This window comes from Suncus etruscus, chromosome 12 (assembly GCF_024139225.1).
Source record: "Suncus etruscus isolate mSunEtr1 chromosome 12, mSunEtr1.pri.cur, whole genome shotgun sequence".
NCBI lineage: Eukaryota > Metazoa > Chordata > Mammalia > Eulipotyphla > Soricidae > Suncus > Suncus etruscus.
In genome coordinates, this window is record NC_064859.1 from 25,431,863 (window position 1) to 25,452,989 (window position 21,127).

Sequence of the window (21,127 nt, forward strand, 5' to 3'; positions counted from 1 at the left end):
CTTCCAAAAATATTTAAAAATGGCCTAGCTTTTTATGCACTGTTTGAAATTATTTTCACCTTGTTTAAAAGCAAAACAATTTAAACATTTCTAGTTAAAAATGCTATCTTTCTTTAAGTTTCAAGTATAATAGCTTACACGTTTTCACTAACAGAAAAAAATTATAATGGTAAGAATTAGTAAAAGAGGGGCCGGAGAGATAGCATGGCGTTTACCTTACATGCAGAAGGTCAGTGGTTCGAATCCCAGCATCCCATATGGTCTCCCAAGCCCGCCAGGAATAATTTCTGAGCATAAAGTCAGGAGTAACTCCTGAGCACTGCTGGGTGTGACCCAAAAACAAAAACAAACAAACAAAAAAAGAATTAGTAAAAGAAAAAAACAAGTTTCTGCATCAAAAAATGCAGTGGAGGGGCCGGGCGGTGGCGCTAAAGGTAAGGTGCCTGCCTTACCTGCGCTAGCCTAGGACGGACGGTGGTTCGATCCCCCGGCATCCCATATGGTCCCCCAAGCCAGGAGTGACTTCTGAGCGCATAGCCAGGAGTAACCCCTGAGCGTCACCGGGTGTGGCCCAAAAACAAAAAACAAAACAAAAAAAAATGCAGTGGTTTAAATGAGGTTGTCAAGAACATTCTAGGCCCAAGTATAGTGAAGAGAAGGAAAGAAACTGAAAGAAGAGGAAGACAAATATGAAATGACAGGGTACAGGGGCCAAGGTGCATTGGAGGTGTTAAGAAAGGACAGAAGCCCAAAAACAAAACAAACAAACAAAAAAAAAACCAATGAAAACAAACACCTTACCCAGGTACTGGAGTGGCAGCGCAAGTGGTAGGGTACTTGCCTTGCACACACTAACCTAAGATGGACAGCGGTTCGATCCCCTGGTGTCCCAATTGGTCCCCCAAGCCAGGAGCGATTTATGAGCTCTTAGCCAGGAGTAATCCCTGACCACTGGGTGTGGCCCAAAATTCAAAACAAAAAACAAAAACAAAAAAACCCCCCTAAATATCCAGGCCACAGATTCAACAATGAAATCTTGAGGTTGACACTGGTGGTAGGTTTGGTCCTGCAACATTGTATGTCTAAAACCCAACATTAGGGGCCGGAGAGAGAGCATGGAGGTGCCTTTCAAAGCTAGGTAGATTAATCTGTCTCAGAGTGTTTGCTTTGCTTGCAGAAGGATGGTGGTTTGAATCCCAGTATCCCATATAGTCCCCTGAGCCTGCCAGGAGCGATTTCTGAGTGTAGAGCCAGGAGTAACTCCTGAGCACTGCTGGGTGTGACCCAAAAACAAAAATAAATAAAACCCAACATTGAATAAATTTGTAAATCATAATGGTTTGAATAAAAAAAATTTAAAAATTACGTTTCAAGGCCAGAGAGAGTTTATTGGGTTGAGTGCATGCTTTGCATGGTGAAAACTGGACCAAGTTCAGTCTCTGCACTGCACAGTTCCCTGAGCACAGATAGGTAATAGCCAGGTAATAACCTCTGACCAGTTCCAAATCTGGCCCCCCAAAACATAAAAGAAACAAATTCTAGAATGCAGAGACAGCATGCTAAATTGAGAAAAACTATCTCAGCATGCTCAGGCTTTACCTTATGAAACAAAATCTGGGAAAATAGATGAAAGACTGTTTTGGTTCTTTTTCCACTTCCTCCATGAGGGATTTTGCCTTTTTAGAGAACCCATATGGCAAATAAGACTTCTCCCTCATTTTTTTGTATCATATCTGAGGTAACAGTTTATAGACAACATCAGAAAAATGAATAGTGGGATCAGACCACGATGGCACAGTGGTAGGGTGTTGGGCTGACCCAGGACAGACCTAAGAGAATTAAGAGTGTTCCTCTTAATTCTCAGTTGTGAAGTGCCTTTTGAAGCTAGGCAGATAAACCTGTTTCAGGAAAAGATTTATAATGAAGTGACACCAGCCACTGGCAAATTACCCCATTTCTCTTTGCCAGTTTCTCAGGAAGACTTGTGGGATTGTGGGGGGCTCTGCTCTCAATCCTTTTTTTTTTGTGCTTTGTACACTGAATGAAGACAGATGTTCAATGCCATGACAGTCATCTTGTAATTCTGATGAAAAGCCTGTCCACTGTGTGGCAGAGGAGAAGGGGAAAAAAGGCCTGGATCCTTTTAGACATTATTAGCCTTTGAACAGGCTCAGGAATAACCCATATCCTGAGGATACTGTTTCAGAAAAGGTTTCCCTGTTTCCACCTGGCAACGGTCAGTTATTCTGACAACAGTCAGTTATTCCGTCATCTTAGGGAGTGCCTTATTAAATTGCCTTCTGACAACCAACAAAGAACCTAGTAAATTGTAGAGGACTGGGTAAATAGTTTGGTTATGTTTTTATATGTGGTAAACAGTACCAAATACCAATTAAATTATTTTGGAGTTTGGGGACCACACTTGTTGGTGTTTGGGGGTTTCTCCATTTCTGATCAGGGTTTTGATCTACGTGAAGCTTGGGACACCCGTGCGGTGCTAGGAATGGAAATTGTATCTGCCACATGCAAAGCCTTAACCACTATACTTGGAGTTTAGCACACTAAATGCCAATTTAAAAACAAAAACTAGGGGCTGGAGCGGTGGTGCTAGAGGTAAGATGTCTGCCTTGCAAGCACTAGCCTAGGACACGGTTCGATCCCCCCCGGCACCCCATATGGCCCCCCAAGCCAGGAGCGATTTCTGAGTGCAAAGCTAGGAGTAACCCCTGAGTGTCACTGGTGTGGCCCCACCCCACCCCCAAATAAAAACAAACATTTGAAAATTAATTGAGGAACCCAAGACATAGTACAGCAGGTAAAGTTTGCCTTACATGACACTGATCGGCTTTGATTCCTGGCACCCCATCAGGTCCCCCTGACCACTGCCTGGAATCATCCCTGAGCATAGAGCCAGGAGTAAGTCCTGAACACAGCTAGGTGTGGCTCCAAAACCAAAATAAATAAAAATTAATTGAACCATTTAGTAGGTATAGTTTAATAGTTAATATTATTTAAATTCTGATTATTTAAATCCTATTAAACTTTCTCTTCTACAGTTCCAAAGAAAGGAAAAGATCGTTCACATTTAGTTGAGTTTAGCAGAACCAAAAAATATTAAACCTCAAAATGTATAACATTTTTTAATGTATAGCATTTTAACATGAAATAGACTTGAAAACACTTTAAAAATATGGGACATTTTAATTGGTATTTGACACTAAGATAATTGAGAGTAAGCTGAGACTCAGAGGAAATTTTTCAAAGCAAAATTAGGATGAAACTGTACTGGATGATGAGGAACAAAATACATAAACTAGCAAACTTACACAGCTCTCCCTAGGTGACAAACCCCACTCTGAGGACTGTCGTTATGTAGTAATTGAATCCTATCACTGGTCTCATGGGGCACAGGGTGGAAAAGTACTTGTTCCATACACACAGCTAAAGTGGAAACCAGGGCGGTAAGGCCCAACCCTGCACAGAGCCTTCTGATGTGGTTATACTCTGCTGTAAGGGAATTGAGTCCACATCCCTCTCCTAAGTGTTTCTACCTGTAGGTGGAGATGAGCATTCCCAAGAGTGTGTTGCCATCTAACTTCTTCAGACTGAAAAATCCACCCTCACTTGGAGGGCCATCTGCTTTAGTCAAAATTGGTGGAGAGGCCTGCAGCCAGTAGGGCATTTGCCTTGTACTTACTTGCCTTGAACATGGATTGTTTGCTCCCTGGCATCTCATATGGTCACCTGAACACCAGGTGTGAGTATCGCCTGATCCGATTCCTGAGTGCAGGAGGAGCATAGCCAGCTGTGGTTCAAAAAGAAAACAAAAACAAAAAATTTCATCCTCTGAGAAACATCCAGAATGATTACAAATATCTGAGTGCTGTCTCAACCGTTATACCTTGTTTCTGCATTACCGTCTTCCGTTCCACATGCTTAAATTGGCCCTTTCTTGTCTGCTATCATCAGCCAAGGAAACTTTCCAGATCTGCCTGCTTCTGAGTCTCTCCCCATCAAAACCTGAAAACAGTGCTAAGGAAGTATGTATGGACAACTCCCCATTATATTCAGCCAAATGGGTCAGTGGTTCAGTGTTAGGGCCTGAGGATGTGGTACTGCTCAGGCCCTGCTGGGTACCGGGGCGGTCTTCAAGGCTACAGTTCTCAATGGTTGTGAGGTTGGGATTTCAACCAGGTCAACATTTCTATGCCTACATGTATTTGTGACCTGATCCTGATTTTTAAAACTGTAATATCCATATTACTATTTGTTATATATTCAGATAGAGGTAAGAAAAATGACAAATAAGGCAACAGGGCTGCGGATATGGTTCAGTAGTGAACAGTGCATGCCTCACACGTTTACTTAGTTTAACATCTAGCGCTACTAAAAAAATGTAAAAGTCAAAAACCAACACCTGGTAGAAATTATGGTTGGACTGGGGTTGTGGCCAATGAAAGAACAATTATTGACTTTGCATGAATGGGGCCCTGGGTTCCATCTCAGGCACCTAAAACAGAAAAAATGTAACAAAAAAACCCCAGATCGTTATGTGAATAGGGGAACTGAACATGGCTCAGTGGCTAGCAGTACTGAACTTGGAAATGCAAAGGTATCAGCCTGATCCCATGATGATTCCATGAACCCAGCCAAGTGCCTGTGGCTCTGTCATCTGGGACTTCTGGCGTCACTGACTTTGTGAGCTCTGGTGCACAGCCCATTGGGGACAAGCACAACAACTAAGAGGTATGGCCCCCAGTGAGCACTGTGCTCCAAACTGTGACACTAACGAGGAGGGGTGTGAACTCCAAAGCAACTGGAGCAAGCACCAACACCAAGAGTGCTAGCAGCACACATGTGTGACCCTCTGGTCATGGCAACAACAAGGGAAAAGAGGGGAAAAATCTTATAAAGCCATTTCAATCGTGGGTTTGTTTCTTTAGAAAAGGCAACTGAAAAGGCCCATTGGCTAGGCAGAGGCTGAGTCACAGGCTCTGACAATACTAATCCTGTACAAAAGTCCAGCTAAAGCTAAACTCCATGTCCACGGGAACTAGACTAACAAGAGTCTTCTGTATCAATATCTTGACAACCGCCTCCACACAGAGGGCTCTTTGTTTGTAGGAGTTAGCGATGTTGGTCAAGGCTGGTCTGGGAAAATATTGATTTTCAAAGTTTCCTCTTAGTTGGTTTAAATGTACCTTTCAATATAGCTGGAAATAGCAGACGGGTAAGATAAATCGGTCTTTGTGATGAGAGGCAAGCAGGAAAGTAAGGGGTACACAGATGGTTAGAGTTTAAGCAGGAGCACTTTGGTGTACCATTATTATTATTATTATTATTATTATTACTTTATCAAATTAGGTTTCCTGACAATGCACAAAGGTGTCATTCAAGCATTGAAATCATACCTTGGGACTTCTTGGTAAGATCACTAAGGACTTACCAGATGAAGATTTTGAGGCTAAAAGGTACAGCCACTAAGAATTCAGTTTCTTGAAGAAAGGGTTCTTCTTTATTTTTTTTTTATTTTTTGTTTTTTGGGCCACACCCGTTTGACGCTCAGGGGTTACTCCTGGCTATGAGCTCAGAAATCGCCCCTGGCTTGGGGAGACCATATGGGACGCCGGGGGATCGAACCGCAGTCCATCCTACGCTAGCGCTTGTAAGGCAGACACCTTACCTCTAGCGCCACCTTCCCGGCCCCTCTTTATTTTTTTTAAGAGTGATGTCAGGGATTAACCCAGGGCATTATACAACTGAAGAATGTGTCTACTAATGAACAGCCTGTATTTTAACTTTACTATGGATATGTTGGGGACTTAAGATATCAAAGGACTTACAGGAGGAAAATACATTTTTAAATCTTTGAGGTCAGTAATTAAAAACACATTTTCCCCTCTAACTAAAGAAAAACCTTAAAAAGATCTTTGTTCACCTGTTCATTTAACGAGGCATAAAAAAATTAAATCTGCTAAAAATATGTTATTTTTTGGTTTGTGGGTCACACCTGGCTGTACTCAGAGATCACTCCTAACAGTTCTCTGGGGATCGTACGCAGAAGCAGGGATTGAACCTCTGTGTGCAAGGAAAGCAAGCACCTAATCCACTATATGATCTCTCCAACCCCACAAACACACAGATTTATTTTGGGGGCATGGGGGAAACCAGGGGCCAAACCCAGGGTGTTACTTGTACAAGACATGCATTCTTCTAGTGAGCTACATCCCTGGCCTCAAGTATAGCTTTTGATTTGGGGATTGTTTGGGCTAACCCCAGTGGGGCCACTCTTGGTTGTGGTCAGAGATCATATGGAACTGGAGATGGCTGCACAGAAGACAAGTGTCTTAACTTCTGTATTATCTCTTCAGCCCGTCCAATATGCCTTTTTTCAGTCACTGAAAATCTTTTGCTTTAAATCATACCCAATGATGCTCAGGGCTACTCTGGCACTGTGCTCAGTGATCACCCTTGTCAGGATTTGGGATCATATGGGGAACCAGGGATCTAACCTGTGTTGGTAGGCAAGGCAAGTTCCCTACCTGCTTTATTATCTGTAAACCTCAGGAAAACCATTTTGATCTTTACTTTGTGCTGGGTATGCAAAGACTTATTCAAGAAATTCTCGTAGAGAAATATAAAAAGGGTAGAGCACATGCTTAGCATGTTCTAGGCCATGAGTTCCCCTTCTATGTGTCCCCACTCTCTATCTACCCTGGTGTACCACAGTGGCTCTGGAATGCTGACAGGCTCCCAGCTCCATAGGGCCTGAGTACCACATGGCCGGAGTTGGATCTGACTTGACTGGGCCACTGTCCCTAAAGTAGTAGTAATAATATCCAAGCACACAGCTTTCGAGAAGGTAGCTGAAAGAAGGCTATTGTTTGCCTTTTAGTACTTATGGAGAAAGCAAGAGTCATCCTGGAGGAGGCTGCATTTAACTCAGAGTTGAGTGACAACTCCACAAAGAGCCACATGTTTAGCAAAATGCAATAGAGAAAGAAACTACAGATTTCTGGGAGTGGAGACAGAACCTCAGAACCTGGGGTCAGAAGTTCATTTCAAGCTGTGAAGTTTTCCAGAAAACCCGTTCTCAAGTTTTTCCTTCATTCTAGGCTCGAGTCCAGAAGAGGGTGCTGATAACCATCTATGTTTGACTAAAGGCATTATATTTCAGTCTTCTTAAAAACTCTCAGATTCTCAGAAACATCCTCCCTGGGATGAAGTGCCTTGGCAGGAAGGGCGCATTCATTCTTCGAAGTCATCCCCTTGTGAGTCACATGGCAGACTGTCATGTCTGTCAGTTCCAGGCAATTCCAGTGCCCCTCAAGCTCTTTGTGGTGAACCCACTGAGCCATGCATGCAGGGCTCTGGTGCACGAATGCTGAATGCCTGAGCATTAGTGGCCCCTCCTTTCCGTCCTCCTGAGGGTTGTGGAGTCCACAGCGAGATGGAGCAGAGATATCCAGGACTTTTGAGAGAGGCCAAGCAGATCTAACTTGGGAACTGAAATGTCTCCCTTAATAAATGAAAAAATGCAGGCTGAAGCTGAAGGGCGCGGTGCAGAGGGTGCAGGGCTTGGGTACCCCAATCCATTCAGTCAGGTCGATGTGGTGCGACTGTCCTTCACTCAAATGCTTGTTCCAAGGAATTTCTTCCTCCTGCTTGAGTTTACCTCCGAGCGCCACTTCCGGTGGGGAGCTGCAGGCCTTAAGTCAATAGGCCTCCTCCTATTTACCTGGCAAACAGTCCCCCCTCTATCCATTCTCCTCTTCCCTCATCTTGACGTCACTCCCAGGGGGGTCACTAGGTTCCTTCCTGCCCCGCGGCGCCTCTCCGGGCTCGCCCAAGGAGGAGGGCCGGGGCGGCTCCTCCAGGAACCTGAAGCGGATGCGTGCGGCCACCAACCGGTGCCACGTCTCCGCCGCCAGCAGGCCAGCCGAACCGCGCACGCGCGGGCTCGGGGGCGTGGTCGTGGGCGGGGCGACGCGATGGGCGTGGTGACACCGGGGCGTAACTACGAGAGAAAGGCGGGATTATAGCTTGAGCGACGTGGAGCTGGACCAATGGAACGGCGCAGGGCGGCAGCGGCGGCGCGGTGAGCGCCGAGGGGCGGGGCCGAGAGGCCGTTGCTGGCGAGCCCCGGAGGCTGAGCAGACAGTCCTTGGCGTGGCCGTCGGTCGCATCCCTAGGGAGTCAATCGCCAGGCTCGGCGCGCCTCCAATCCCGACCCCACGCAAGCGCTCAGGTTGTCTCCCAGCTCACGGGTGTGCGTGCTTGCAACCTCGACTCCTGCTCTTCAGACGTGCCCTCTGCATCATGTGCGGTAAGGGGAGCGCGGGGCGGGCCTTTGCGAGGTGCAGCGGGATGGGAGTCTGGCCCCTGGGGCGATCGGAGGGTCCAGGGGTCTGCTCTGCGCCCAGAAGGGAAGCAAAAGGAGGGAAAATGGATCCAGGGCTCAGGGAAATCGGGGGTGCAGTGCAGAGGCTGGGTTCCCCCCCCCCTCCGGCATAGTGAGACAGACAACCTGTAGAACAAGGGGTGGGACCCCCCTGGAACTGACCTCGGATTTTCCTTTGTTGTGGTGGTTCTTTCGGGGGGCCTGCATCTGATGGTACTAAGGGTTTTATTTATTTATTTATTTTTTCACTACACCTTGCTCTGCACTCAGGGATCCCGGGGTTCTATAAGGTGCTGGGCATTGAACTCAGGTCAGCTGCATTGCAAAGCATTGCAAGTACCCACTTGTACTTTGGCATCGGCTGGATTCTTCTTTTCTAGAAATATTTATTCTTATTTGGCTTCTTTTTTTATTTATTAAAAGCAGGCCCAATAGCAAAATCATCATTGGTAAGGCTTCGGCAGTGCCTTGAGAATGGACATGCCACCATAACCTGAGGGTTTGATCAATAACTTGGCAATTGGACTGATTCTCTAGTGAAAGAGGCCCAGAAGTGACCCTGATTTTGGACAGACAGTAAATCCTTTCATGCTCGTGCATTCACATAATATTAGCTATGAGAAATTGATTCGATTCAATTAACTTGATTACATCCCATTGAATCAAACTGTTCCAAGCTCTATAACAGTTAATGCCTAGAGTTTTTTTTTTTTATTTACTTATTTATTTATTATGGCATGAGACTTGGTTGTTTCAGTATTACTTAAACATGTTTTACATGGAATCATAATACCAGCCCATAGGGCACTTGATTTTCATGCAAAGAACCAGGATCAATCCCGGGTACCCCATATAGTCCCCTCAGCACTGTCAGGGGTGATCCCAGAGTGGAAAAATCAAGAGGAAGACGTCAGCACAGCCAAATTTTGACACCCACCCCCCCAAAACAGACAAAACCAAGTTAGTAAAAGGGATCATATTACTGTTTCAGAGCTGATATATTTGCCCATTACCAATAAAAAAAAAGACTTGTATTTTTAGTTCATTGAAATTTTGTTAACGACATTACCTCTGGAAGGCAAATCCTAAAGGGGAACTATGATAATGAGAATTGGAGCTATTTGAGAAACTTCTCTGTAGTTTTTTGCAAGAAGATCAGATAGAGCAAGAGTTGGCTGTATTCATTAGTGTTTATTTTCCTTGTATTTAACTTTATGTAGATTTTATCTTTTGAAATTGAGGAGCAGGTTTAAATTTAGAGTAGATTAGAAAACACACACAAATACAAACACTTATAAATAGCTTATTGAAATTATTAGAATGGAGCAGATTTTAGAATCAGTTATGCTTTTGCTATGTCTAGTGAGTAGAGTGGTTTTGCAAAACACAGAATTGAGTTTGAAGCTATGTGCTAGAGAATTTGCAAATAGGTTAATCCCCAGAGAGCCACCCGTGGTAATTAACTGTTCTTGACCCAATTTCCAGGGCCAGATCAATAGGACAGTGGTAGAGCATTTGCCTTGCATGTGTCCCACCCCTGATGGACCTATGTTCAAACCGAAGCATCCCATATGGTCCCCTGAGCCTTCCAGGAGCGACTTCTGAGCGCAGAGCCAGGAGTAACCCGTGAGCACCGCTGGGTGTGGACCCAAAACCAAAAAAAAAAAAAAAAAAAAAGAGGTGTAGCCCATTCAGGTGTGTGGGATTTTGGTTGCTGGTCATTTCTTCATCCTGTTCCAGGAAAAATGGGGAGTCAACATTTATACAAGGCTTTTATTTTTAGGGTGGAGATTATTAAGAGTTTCTGCACAGCCAGCATCCCCATTCCACATTTTATTGCTCAGGAAACAGTTGATAAAGAATAAATGAAGTATTGGTATTGAGGGCATTTCTAAGGACTTGCTTATTTAAGTCAGGCCAGAATTGTAGTTGCTTTTTGTTTGTTTGTTTTGGCCTGCTCTTGGCAGTACTGAGGACTTACTCTTGACTCTCTGCTTAGAGATCACTCCTGAAAGTGTTTGGGGATTGAACCAAGATCAGCTGCTTGCAACACAAGTTGTTAGCCTCTCTGCTCTTTAAGAAAAATATTCATTCCCCTTTCCAGGCCCCCTCTTTTGTTACTGTTAGGCACACACTTGATAGTGCTATTTGTGAAGGCCTGCATACTTGGTTTTGTTGCACATATTCTTGCCAGGAGTTGTATTCATTAGTTGAGCTCCCTGGGGATACAAGCTTGCTTATTATGCTCACACACTTAGTTTATAGTATCCTTACACACATGGTAACTGTGTGCCAGAAATTGCATACTTTCTCTTGTGTGTGTGTGTGTGTGTGTGTGTGGGGTATTGTGCTTGAAGCAAGTGGGATGATACTTAAGAATCTGAGAGCTTACTTACAAGCATGTTGGGTTTTTGTTCGCTTGTTTTTTTTTAACCACTGAGTTATTCCCAGTATCTAGGTTCATCTTTATTTCCTTCCCATATCTTTTATTTATTTATTTTTTTGTGAGGTGACTGAGCCAAACAAAGGTGCTGGGCTCGATGACAACTCTCTAGGCTGTGTGCTGGGTGCTGCTCTAGTTAGTGTTCAGGGACCAAATAGGTAGGGATTGAACGAGTGTCTGTTGGGGTTGGTTGTATGGAAGGCAAAATGGTAGAATCCCTGTACTTCTACCCTCCCACATCGTAATTGCTAAAATAAAATTTTTGGTTAGAGAATTGAATGAAAATGAGATTAGATGGGAAAACATAGTTTCATTGTAGGATTTTTGTAACCACATATTTTTGTTTCAGCTTCATAAAATTCCGAAGCAGAAAAATGAGGGCTTGTATTCTGGGATATATTTTTTCCAGTCATATGTCTGAACAGGATAGGCTTTTGAGATTGTGTTGTCCTGTTAATGAATTAACAATGACAAAAATGTTCGAATAACCTTTCGAAAGAAAGGTTAGATAGTATTGAGTTGACTTTTTAAAAATGGAAGATTTCTTGGAATATTTAATATATTAATTAGCTTTGTGATTCTCACAGAAAAGAGTAACAGTGTCTTCCAAATTTATTTTATTTTTGATTAATTGAAATTCACGGTTATTTTAATTTGCATTGTTTCTGGTTTTGATGAGTGTCAGATCACTTAAGAGAGTCGCAGTATTTTTTGTTTGTTTTTCTGCCACAGCTGGTGATGGTGCTCAGTGGTTACTCCTAGTTCTGTGCTTAGAAATCGCTCCTGGCAGACTGGGGGGACCGTATGGGATCCTAGGGGAATCGAATATGCGTCCGTTCTGGGTCGGCCACATGCAAGGCAAACACCCTATTGCTGTGCTCTCACTCTGGCCCCTAGTCACGACTTTGGGACGCCGGGGGATCGAACCGCGGTCCTTCCTTGGCTAGCGCTTGCAAGGCAGACACCTTACCTCCAGCGCCACCTACCCGGCCCCAAAATTAGCTATGTTTTTTTTTTTTTTTTTTATGGTTTTTGGGCCACACCCGGTAACGCTCAGGGGTTACTCCTGGCTATGTGCTCAGAAGTTGCTCCTGGCTTGGGGGACCATATGGGACAACGGGGGATCGAACCGCAGTCCGTCCAAGGCTAGCGCAGGCAAGGCAGGCACCTTACCTTTAGCGCCACCGCCCGGCCCCTCTAGTCACGACTTTTAACAGGCTTTTTTGATCTTTAAAAAAAAAAAGTGGGGGTCAGAGAGAATAGTAGAGCAGGTAGAGAGGACACTTGCCTTGCAAGCAAACAAACCACATTCACAGCCGGGAGTAATTTCTGAATACAGAGCCCTGGTGTGCTCCAACCCCTATAAAAATGTTTTAGAAAAAAATTTACAAAAGGGTAATTTAGATGGCTTGATACTGCATTTATATGGAGTTTTTGAAAATGAAATCCTATTTACAAGCCGTAAGGGACATGCAATTTAAGAGAATCTTGAAAAGGATCCTTAAAAATGAAACTTAAAATGACTCCTGACTGTCTAGTTAACTTTTAACACCTGTACTATTAGTATATCCCTGGAAGTCATACTGAAAATGAAGTGGTTGTAAAAGAAAAGAGAATTGCCTAATCATTATTTCCTCAGTTGTGTTCCAGGAAAGTGAGAAGTTAGTCGATGCTGGTAATTAGTAGTAGATAATGGGAAAAGACTTACAGCATAGCTGTGAGGATTGGGGCTTTGGAAGATTTAAAGCTCAAGGAAGTTCTATAAGTATTTCTGTTAACTTTGTTTAACCCAGTATTTTTTGTTTTCCTGGCTGTTTGGATGGAGCTCTGGATTACTCCTGGGGTCTCTCACTGTCTGTGCTGCTCAGGTGCCAGGATCAAATTTGAAGCTCCTGTATTCAAAGAACAGTCATTCATTCTATTGAGCAACATCCCTACCCTTTAACTCAGTGGTGTTTTTTTTTTTTTTTCTTTTCTTTTACTTCTTTTTCTTGGTTGCACACCTGGTGGTGCTCAGGGCTTCTGGCTCTGTGTTTAGGGATTACTCCTGTCTGGTAGGGCTAAGTATATAATTGGGTTGTGACAGTGTATATGGGCTATCTATGTGGAGATCAAAGAAATGTTCACATTTGTATCACTTGAATCTCAGCGATGATACTGAATTAAATTTGTAGCTTGTGGGGCCGGAGAGATAGCATGGAGGTAGAGCGTTTGCCTTTCATGCAGGAGGCCATTGGTTCGAATCCTGGCGTCCCATATGGTCCCCCGTGCCTGCCAGGAGCAATTTCTGAGCCTGGAGCCAGGAATAACCCCTGAGCACTGCCGGGTGTGACCCAAAAACCACACACACACACACACAAAAATAAAAAATAAATTTGTAGCTTGTGTTAAATGGCATTGTAGGTGAATTTTGATATAGAAAGCATGAAATGTGGAAAATGCATTTGTACACAGCAATGATATATCATTGAAGTTTTTAGGGTCTCAAAATACTGAAGTTGTCCATCAAAAAAGAAATCTTCTTACTCATAAGGTCAAAATTCCAACCAGGCATGAGAACATTTAATGGTCTGATTGTTCAGCTAAAAGTTGCCTTTAGTTTTCATTTCAGCGAGTATTGATAGTCTTAACTCCCACTAGATGCTTTTAGTTAGGTGTATCAAGTCTGTGACCCGGAGTGAGTCTGATTGTTTCATGCATCAAGGTGCTCATACTGCTTTTGTGTCATTGGATTTAAGCTGCTATTCTGAGAATGACACGTGTGGGCGCAAGAGTCTGCTTCAGTTGGAGAGATGGGAATTCCAAACAGATGCCATTAAAAGACACTGAAGAAATGTGTAGTGATTGGAGAATCAAAAATCTCCTGTGTCCCATCCTCCTGTTCCGTATGTGGCATTGAAGTAATTACCAGAGATACCAGAGTTTGATCTTTCTGGGTGGGAAGAACGAGGTGGGTTTGGGAGTACACCTAGCAGTGCTCAGGGTCACTCTTGGCTCTGTGCTCAGGGCTCATTGCTGGTAGTGCTTTGGGGATCCAATGGAGTCAGTTGCATGCAAGGTAACTATCTGTTATCTCTATCTACTATCTCTCTAACCCAGGGATCCTCAAACTTTTTAAAGAAGGGACCAGTTCACTTTCTCTCAGACTGCAGGAGGGTCTACTATAGATTAAAAGAAAACTCTGAACAATAGAGGCCTGCAGGCAGAAGTTAGAGCATCCCTGCTGAGAGTGAGAAAAGCTGAGAGACAGAGAGAAGGAAGGGGATTGGAGAGTGTAGTGCAGATGCCACACATGTACATATGGGCCCAGATGAGTTGGCTGCTAAGCAGGACAGGCAACAGCAGCAAAAACACCTGGCAGGCCAGATAAATGTCCTCAGTCATAGGTGGCCCATGGGCTGTAGTATGAGGACCCCTGCTCTAGCCACTAGTGTGGTTTTCTTGTTTTTTTGTGTTTTTTGAGTCACACCTGGTGACGCTCAGGGGTTACTCCTGGTTATGTGCTTAGAAATCACTCCAGGCTTTTGGGGGGGGGGGCATATGGGATGCCGGGTTTGAACCCAGGTCCATCCTGGGTCAGCTGCGTGCAAGGCAAATGCCCTATTACTGCGCTATCACTTCGGCCCCTATTGTGGTTTTCTTAAGTAGAACTGTTTTTTTTTCAAGGCCTGGAAAATAACGATCAATAGTTGCTGTCTGCTCTGATGAGTACTATTTTGAGTTGTAAGTTCTGTCATAGTTAACATGCCCCCACATGCTTAATTAGTTGTTTATTATATTTTTCCAGATACCCCAAGGATTATAGATAGTCTTTTAATCCTAATAGGTCAACTGTTGGGGGCCTTTAGTACTGACACTGGGCTGGTCTATACTATTGACAGCCTTTATACCTGTCATCATCCTAACCAGTGATTGTTAGAGTAATTTATTTTTATCCTTCTCTCTACCCACAACATGACAGTAATGGTTATTTATAAGTGTTCTTTCTTTTTAAGGGAAAGGCATGTTTTTATTTCATTAACTTGAAGATGCCACTAATTCGGAAATGCATCAGTATAGGGAATATAAAAAATAAAGCAAATAGGAGAATCTTACAAATCAGTGCTCTCAATTTCTAAAGCTTTAGGACACATTCTGGGAGGTCAGGGAGGCCAAGGAATGTGAGAAAGAGAGGAGAGTTAGGAGAGAGAGGGAGGGAGTAAGGGTGTAAAGAAGCATGGAGGGAGAGAGAAGAAAGAGAGGGAAGAAAGGGAGAGACAGAGATTGAGAGAGACTTCTGTGTAGAAATCCTGAGCTTCACCCTGTCATTGTTTGGTCCCCAAGTATTGCTAGTAGTGGCCTCTAGGCATTGCTCTGTTCTAAGTGTCTTTTTTTTCTTTTAGGGACCCAGCCCTGTGCTCTGTTAGACAGTTCTGGGTATCAGACTCAGGGCCTCACACATTAGAGGCACTTGATTTCCTACCTGAGCTCTTTTCCTGGCCTCTCATACTCTGTACTGTAGGTCGGTGATGAATCTTATTAACATCACTGATTAGGGAACCAGCAGAATATATACTTGTGAATAATTTCTGCCCCAATTTTCTAAGCTGTTCAGCCAAGCTCTTTTCAGGTTTACAGAAAATATGAGAAATAGAGGAGATGGTTAGACCACACTCAGAACAATTAGACACAGGCAGAAGGTGAGACAATTATCTAGAAAATTGTTTGACTTGTTAGCAATTTAGTGTCTGGGGCAGTAATGGAGACCATCCGTCTCTAGAGCACACTCATGGGAATTGTGATCTTTTTTTGAAGTATTGATAGCATAGTCACTGGAAGCAAGAAAATTTATTTCATCTGTATAGTTTTGTTAGATCTGATGTTGCTTCAAATACTTATTTCTGAGAATGTTTTTCTTTAAATGTTGGATATATACCATACATTTGTTGATTGGTTAATGTTTTTTTAATTGACAAAGTTTCAGAGATGGAAGATTTGTATGACCAACTTTATAAATAGCTACTGTGGAAAAAATAGAATTTATTTCATCATATATCCTTTAGGTTTTTATACTTAACAGAAATTCAAAATTGAAATCACAGGCAGGAAATGAATCAGAAGACTAGATAAAACATGTACTTTGCTTGTGGGAGGGAGCCTCAGTTAAGATCTTTAACACTGCATGGTCCCCCCAACCCCATGGTAGGTGCAGTCCCTGAGAACCACATGATGTGACTTTAAAAAAAGACTTCATAGCCTTTACACACTTTGAAGTGAGATTTTTCTTATTAGTTATTTGAGGTGGGAAATTCCAAAAAGTGTATGGGGACCCAGGACTAACCCCATCTGTGCATGGACCCAGAGATGCTGGGGTGAGACACTGGTGAATGAGCTGAGGACCTAGCTCAGTAAGGCCACGTGCTCTGCGTGTTCTGTTCTCTGAAGCAAATCACAGCCTCCCCTTCTTTATTTTTCAGTATTTTTTTCTACATTCAGTTTAGTATTATTGGACAGTAGGTTGGGCCATACCTAGTGGTATTCAGCAGCTAATCCTGGATCTGTGCGTAGGAATGACTTTTGGCAGTGCTCATGGGACCATGTGTGGTGGTAGGGATTTGAACCAGGGTCAATGGAATGCAAGACAAGTGCCTTCCTGCCTTTGCTCAGGGCTTATTCCTGAATCTGAACTCAAGAGTCACTCCTGGCTGGCTTGGGAGACCATATGGGATGCCAGGGATCAAACCCAGGTTGGTTGCATACAAGGCAAAGACTTGCCTGCTGTGTTATCACTCTGGCTCCCGTTCCTTTAATTTTTATGTCTTTTTTTTTGGGGGGGGGGCACACCCAGTGATGCTCAGGGGTTACTCCTGGCTATGCGCTCAGAAATCACTCCTGGCTTGGGGGACCATATGGAACACCTGGGGATCGAACTGAGGTCTGTCCTAGGCTAGCGCTGGTAAGGCAGAAGCTTTACTGCTTCATGCTACTGCTCTGGCCCTAATTTTTATGTTTTAAAGTTGGGTACTAGGAACTAGAAAGATAGTACAGGAGGCAAGGTGGTTTCCTTGCAGGTTTTTACATGTGGTTCCTTTAGCCCAGAGTTAAGAGTAACCCCTGAGTACTATCAGATGTAGCCCCCAAAGCAAAAAATAGGAAAACAGAGTTGAGTTCTAGCTTTCCACTTGAGCATAGCTTATACTTAATTAAGGCAAATGAGGATTTTGTTATCATTGCATCATATTTGACTCTTTAAGCATTAACAGTAATTAAGTATTAATTAAGAGATTAAATGATTAATATTAATTATTTGTTCATTTTCAGGTATATTTGCTTACTTGAACTACCATGTTCCTCGTACAAGAAGAGAAATCTTGGAGACCTTGATCAAGGGCCTTCAGAGACTGGAGTACAGAGGATATGATTCTGCTGGTATTTCCTTTAAAAAAATCTGGGTTTTGCATGATTTTTGACTCAGAGAAGTTTTTGTCTTTAGTAATGTGTGTGAATTAAAATATGAATTATTTTATTTTTTCTCATATTGGAAGGATATTTCTGTGACTTTAGCTATATTACCATTCATATAAGAGTATTGCTTCTCCCCCCTCCATTGAGATATTTTTAAGCTCATTTTAATAGCAATATAAAAATAATAAGTTTAAAAGTCACAGAGACAATATTAAAAAATTATATTCTGTTGCTTTTGAACTTATATATTTAAAAAGTACAAAGACAATAGGAAAGAAAATTATATCCTATTTGCTTTTAAACGTAGAGATCAAACCCATCTTTGTATAAATAATGATTAAATGAGTCATCAGAGCAATACATCTCTTTCCATTTAATTTATCCCTGATAAAACAATTGTATGTTCTTATTTTTATATACAAAAAGAATCTGCCACAAAATCATTATCTATTTTGGATACAAACTTAGCAATTTAGGAAAAACTAATCATATTTTATTTTAGATAATGCAACTATGAAAAAAACACAAGCACATATAAAAATAATTTAAGAAAGAAAGAAATAAAAAAAGAGAGAGAAAAGGTAGAATTAAAATTGCCACCTTTCATAAATAATTATGTATTTAAAGTCTGAAAATGTTCAAAATAATCTAGTGGATGCTCAGGGCTGGTGCACACGCCTAAGTTTTGGAGAGCTTTATCACTCAATAAAGAAAGCTTTATTGAAAAAAAAAATCTAGTGGAATATTACTTCTTATGGGTATCTTTTATTCCGAATGTTGTATATTTTTTTTAAAAAGAATGTTGTTATAAAAAATAGTCACTTGGGGGGCCGGGAAGGTGGCGCTAGAGGTAAGGTGTCTGCCTTGCAAGCACTAGTGTAGGACGGACCACAGTTCGATCCCCCAAGCCAGGGGCGATTTCTGAGCACATAGCCAGGAGTAACCCCGGAGCGTCAAACGGGTGTGGCCCAAAAACCAAAACCAAACAAACAAACAAAATAGTCACTTGGGCATTTTCATGATACAGCACAGTTCTTGAAGACCTTTGCTTTATATACTCTTTATTTTCCCTTTTCTTCCATGCCTATGGTGGTTTTTTTTGTTTTGTTTTTTGTTTGTTTTTTTGGGTCACACCCAGTGACACTCAGGGTTTACTCCTGGCTATGCGCTCAGAAATCGTTCCTGGCTTGGGGGACCATGTGGGATGCTGGGAATCAAACCAAGGTCTATCCTAGACTAGTGCTGGCGAAGCAGATGCCTTACCACTCCATGCCACCACTCCAGTCCCATCCCCCAAAGGTGTTTTTTTTTTGTTTGTTTGTTTGGTTTTGGTTTTTGGGCCACTCCTGGCAGTGCTCAGAAGTTACTCCTGGCTATTTGCTCAGAAACAGCTCCTGGCAGACACGGGGGACCATATGGGACACTGGGATTCGAACCAACACCTTAGGTCCTGGATCGACTGCTTGCAAGGCAAACACTGCTGTGCTCTCTCCAGGCCCTCCCCCAAAGTTTTTAATGGGGACTGGTTACATTTCAAATTCCTAAAAAGGAGCAGCTATTCAATATATAGATTGTTAGTACAGTTTAGATGCTGTGGAGCTTTCTTTTTTTTTCCACTGGGTAGTGGGTGCTCCAGCTGGTGGTGCTCAGGGGCTACTATCAGCTCCTTGCTGAGGGCAAGAGTCTCTGCCTGCAGTTTTGAGAGGACCATTTGTTGCCAGGGATGGAATCTGCGCCTCCTGTATTCAGAATATGTGCATGACTCCTTTGCTCTATCTCTTGACCCCAGTGAGTTATTTAGTTAGGCTACTTTGAACTTTCCTGAAATCCAGATGCTAGCAAGTTTCCCAGCATAGAAAGGAGGCCTAGAAAGGAATGATAACACAGAGTTAGGGCATTTGCCTTGCACGCAGACGTTTCGGGATGGATCTGGGTTCAATCCCTGGCATTCCATATGGTCCCCTGAGCCTGCCAGGAGCAATTTTTGAGCGCAGAAGCCAGGAGTAACCTCTGAGTGCTACTGGGTTTGGCCCCAAAACAAAAACAAAAACAAGAAAGGAGGCCTTTCTAATAACAGTCTTTGGCCTATTGTATTAACTCTCTCTGTGCACTTTATATCACCAGATGTCATGTACTTTTTTTTGTACCACTAGTAGAAGCTCAGTTCCACAATTGCTTTGTTCTTAAAACTTTCCTTTGTCATCTGATACCTTTTGGCATCATAGCCTTATCCTAACATTGATTACTTCTTTTCTTTTTTTTTTTTTTTTTTGGCTTTGTTTTTGGGTATAACCCCTGGCAGTGTTCAGAGCTTACTCCTGGCTCTATACTCAGGAATCACTCTTGGTGGGGCTCAGGGATGTTGGAGATAAAACCCAGTCAGCTGTATGCTAAGGAAGCACTTTCCTGCTGTATTATGTTGGCCTCTGTGACCCCTGATCATTTCTTTATTTTTAGCTCTGGGGGAAGTTATTTTTCTTCCAGTACTGCTTTGCTATCATGTTCTTCAATATACTTTCCTAGTCTCCCCCCCCCCCCTTTTATCTTCTTGGGCGAGTTCTGACTTTATCAACCTTCTAAATATAGTTTAGGTGACATAATCCAGACGTGTTTCCCAAGGAAATACAAATCTATACCTCCAACTCTCTCCCAGGCATTTCTCTCTGGACAAACCACACCCCTCTATCTTACTGTCCCTACTTTCCACGTTGTTCCTCTGTGCTCTTAGATCAGTGATGTAGCTCCTCTCTTCTCTATTTTTCCTTTCAGCCTATCTTCTATATACTACATCCAAATAGAGCTGTCTCAAGTTTTTTTGTCATGCTCCCTCTGGACTTGAAACTATTCAGTGCTTTTCCATTGCTTTCAGATTTTTACATTCTTTCGGACAATAAATAGAATCTCCAAAGATCTGTCCCCCTTTAGTCAACATCTCTATTAGTCATCCTTTGAGCGTCCATCTTTTGTCTTTTTTCAGTTGCCTGCCACTTGCACCCTGTAGTATTTTTAGCTTTTTAACCTAAAATCACATTCAGTTATGATTGAATTGACCACTTCCTTTTCTCCTTAGCAAGTGCTTAGATTTTGAAGCTCATAACTGAGTTATTTCTGCTTTTTAATCTCTTTTTTGTTTTTTGTTTTTTTTTGGGAGGGCTACACCCGGTGACACTCAGGGGTTACTCCTGAAATCGCTCAGAAATTGCTCCTGGCTTGGGGGACCATATGGGATGCTAGGGGATTGAACCGCATTCTGTCCTACGCTCGCGTGTGCAAGGCAAATGCCCTACCGCCTGTGCCACTGCTCTAGCCCCGTGTTTTAATCTCTTAACAATCATCTTGGTTCTTATCATGAATAGGTGTTTAGGAAATGTTGAATTGAGTAGCCACTTAGATGAAAAAAATGTTTTTAAATCAAAGTGTCTGCTACAGTGATCATCTAAATCATACTTTTCTGCCCTGTGCTCCATGTAGGTGTGGGGTTTGATGGTGGCAATGACAAAGATTGGGAAGCCAATGCCTGCAAAATCCAGCTCATCAAGAAGAAAGGGAAAGTGAAAGCGTTGGATGAAGAAGTTCACAGTAATTAGTTTTATCTTTGTTTCTTCTGTCCCTCTGGGCATTTTCTTAAGTACTGAGTATAAACTCACTTGTTCCTTATTAGAACCCATGGAGCTAGGTCACATTTTCATCCTTTTGCAGGTGAGGAAGGTGAAGTACAGGAGGGGGAGTTGCTAATATTAGTTGATGTCAGCAGTAAAAGCAGTGAAATTTGGGTTCAGAGGAGGGCAAAGGAGAGTTGCTATTCTAGAGAGTTAGAAAAATGAATGCTCCTTTGATGC

General features: G+C 42.7%; 1 protein-coding gene across 2 annotated transcripts in view; it reads left to right on the top strand.

Annotated features, from left to right (window-relative positions):
* Nucleotides 1–8,290: 8,290 nt before the first annotated feature.
* The window catches only part of GFPT1 (glutamine--fructose-6-phosphate transaminase 1), a 51,851-nt gene continuing 39,014 nt past the window's right edge, over nt 8,291–21,127 (top strand). For both annotated transcript variants that reach the window (XM_049785049.1, XM_049785048.1), the window contains exons 1-3: nt 8,291–8,326; nt 17,145–17,252; nt 20,760–20,867. In XM_049785049.1, the coding sequence (XP_049641006.1) occupies nt 8,320–8,326; nt 17,145–17,252; nt 20,760–20,867 (223 nt within the window). In that variant the 5' untranslated portion in view covers nt 8,291–8,319. The remainder of the gene's footprint in view (nt 8,327–17,144; nt 17,253–20,759; nt 20,868–21,127) is intronic.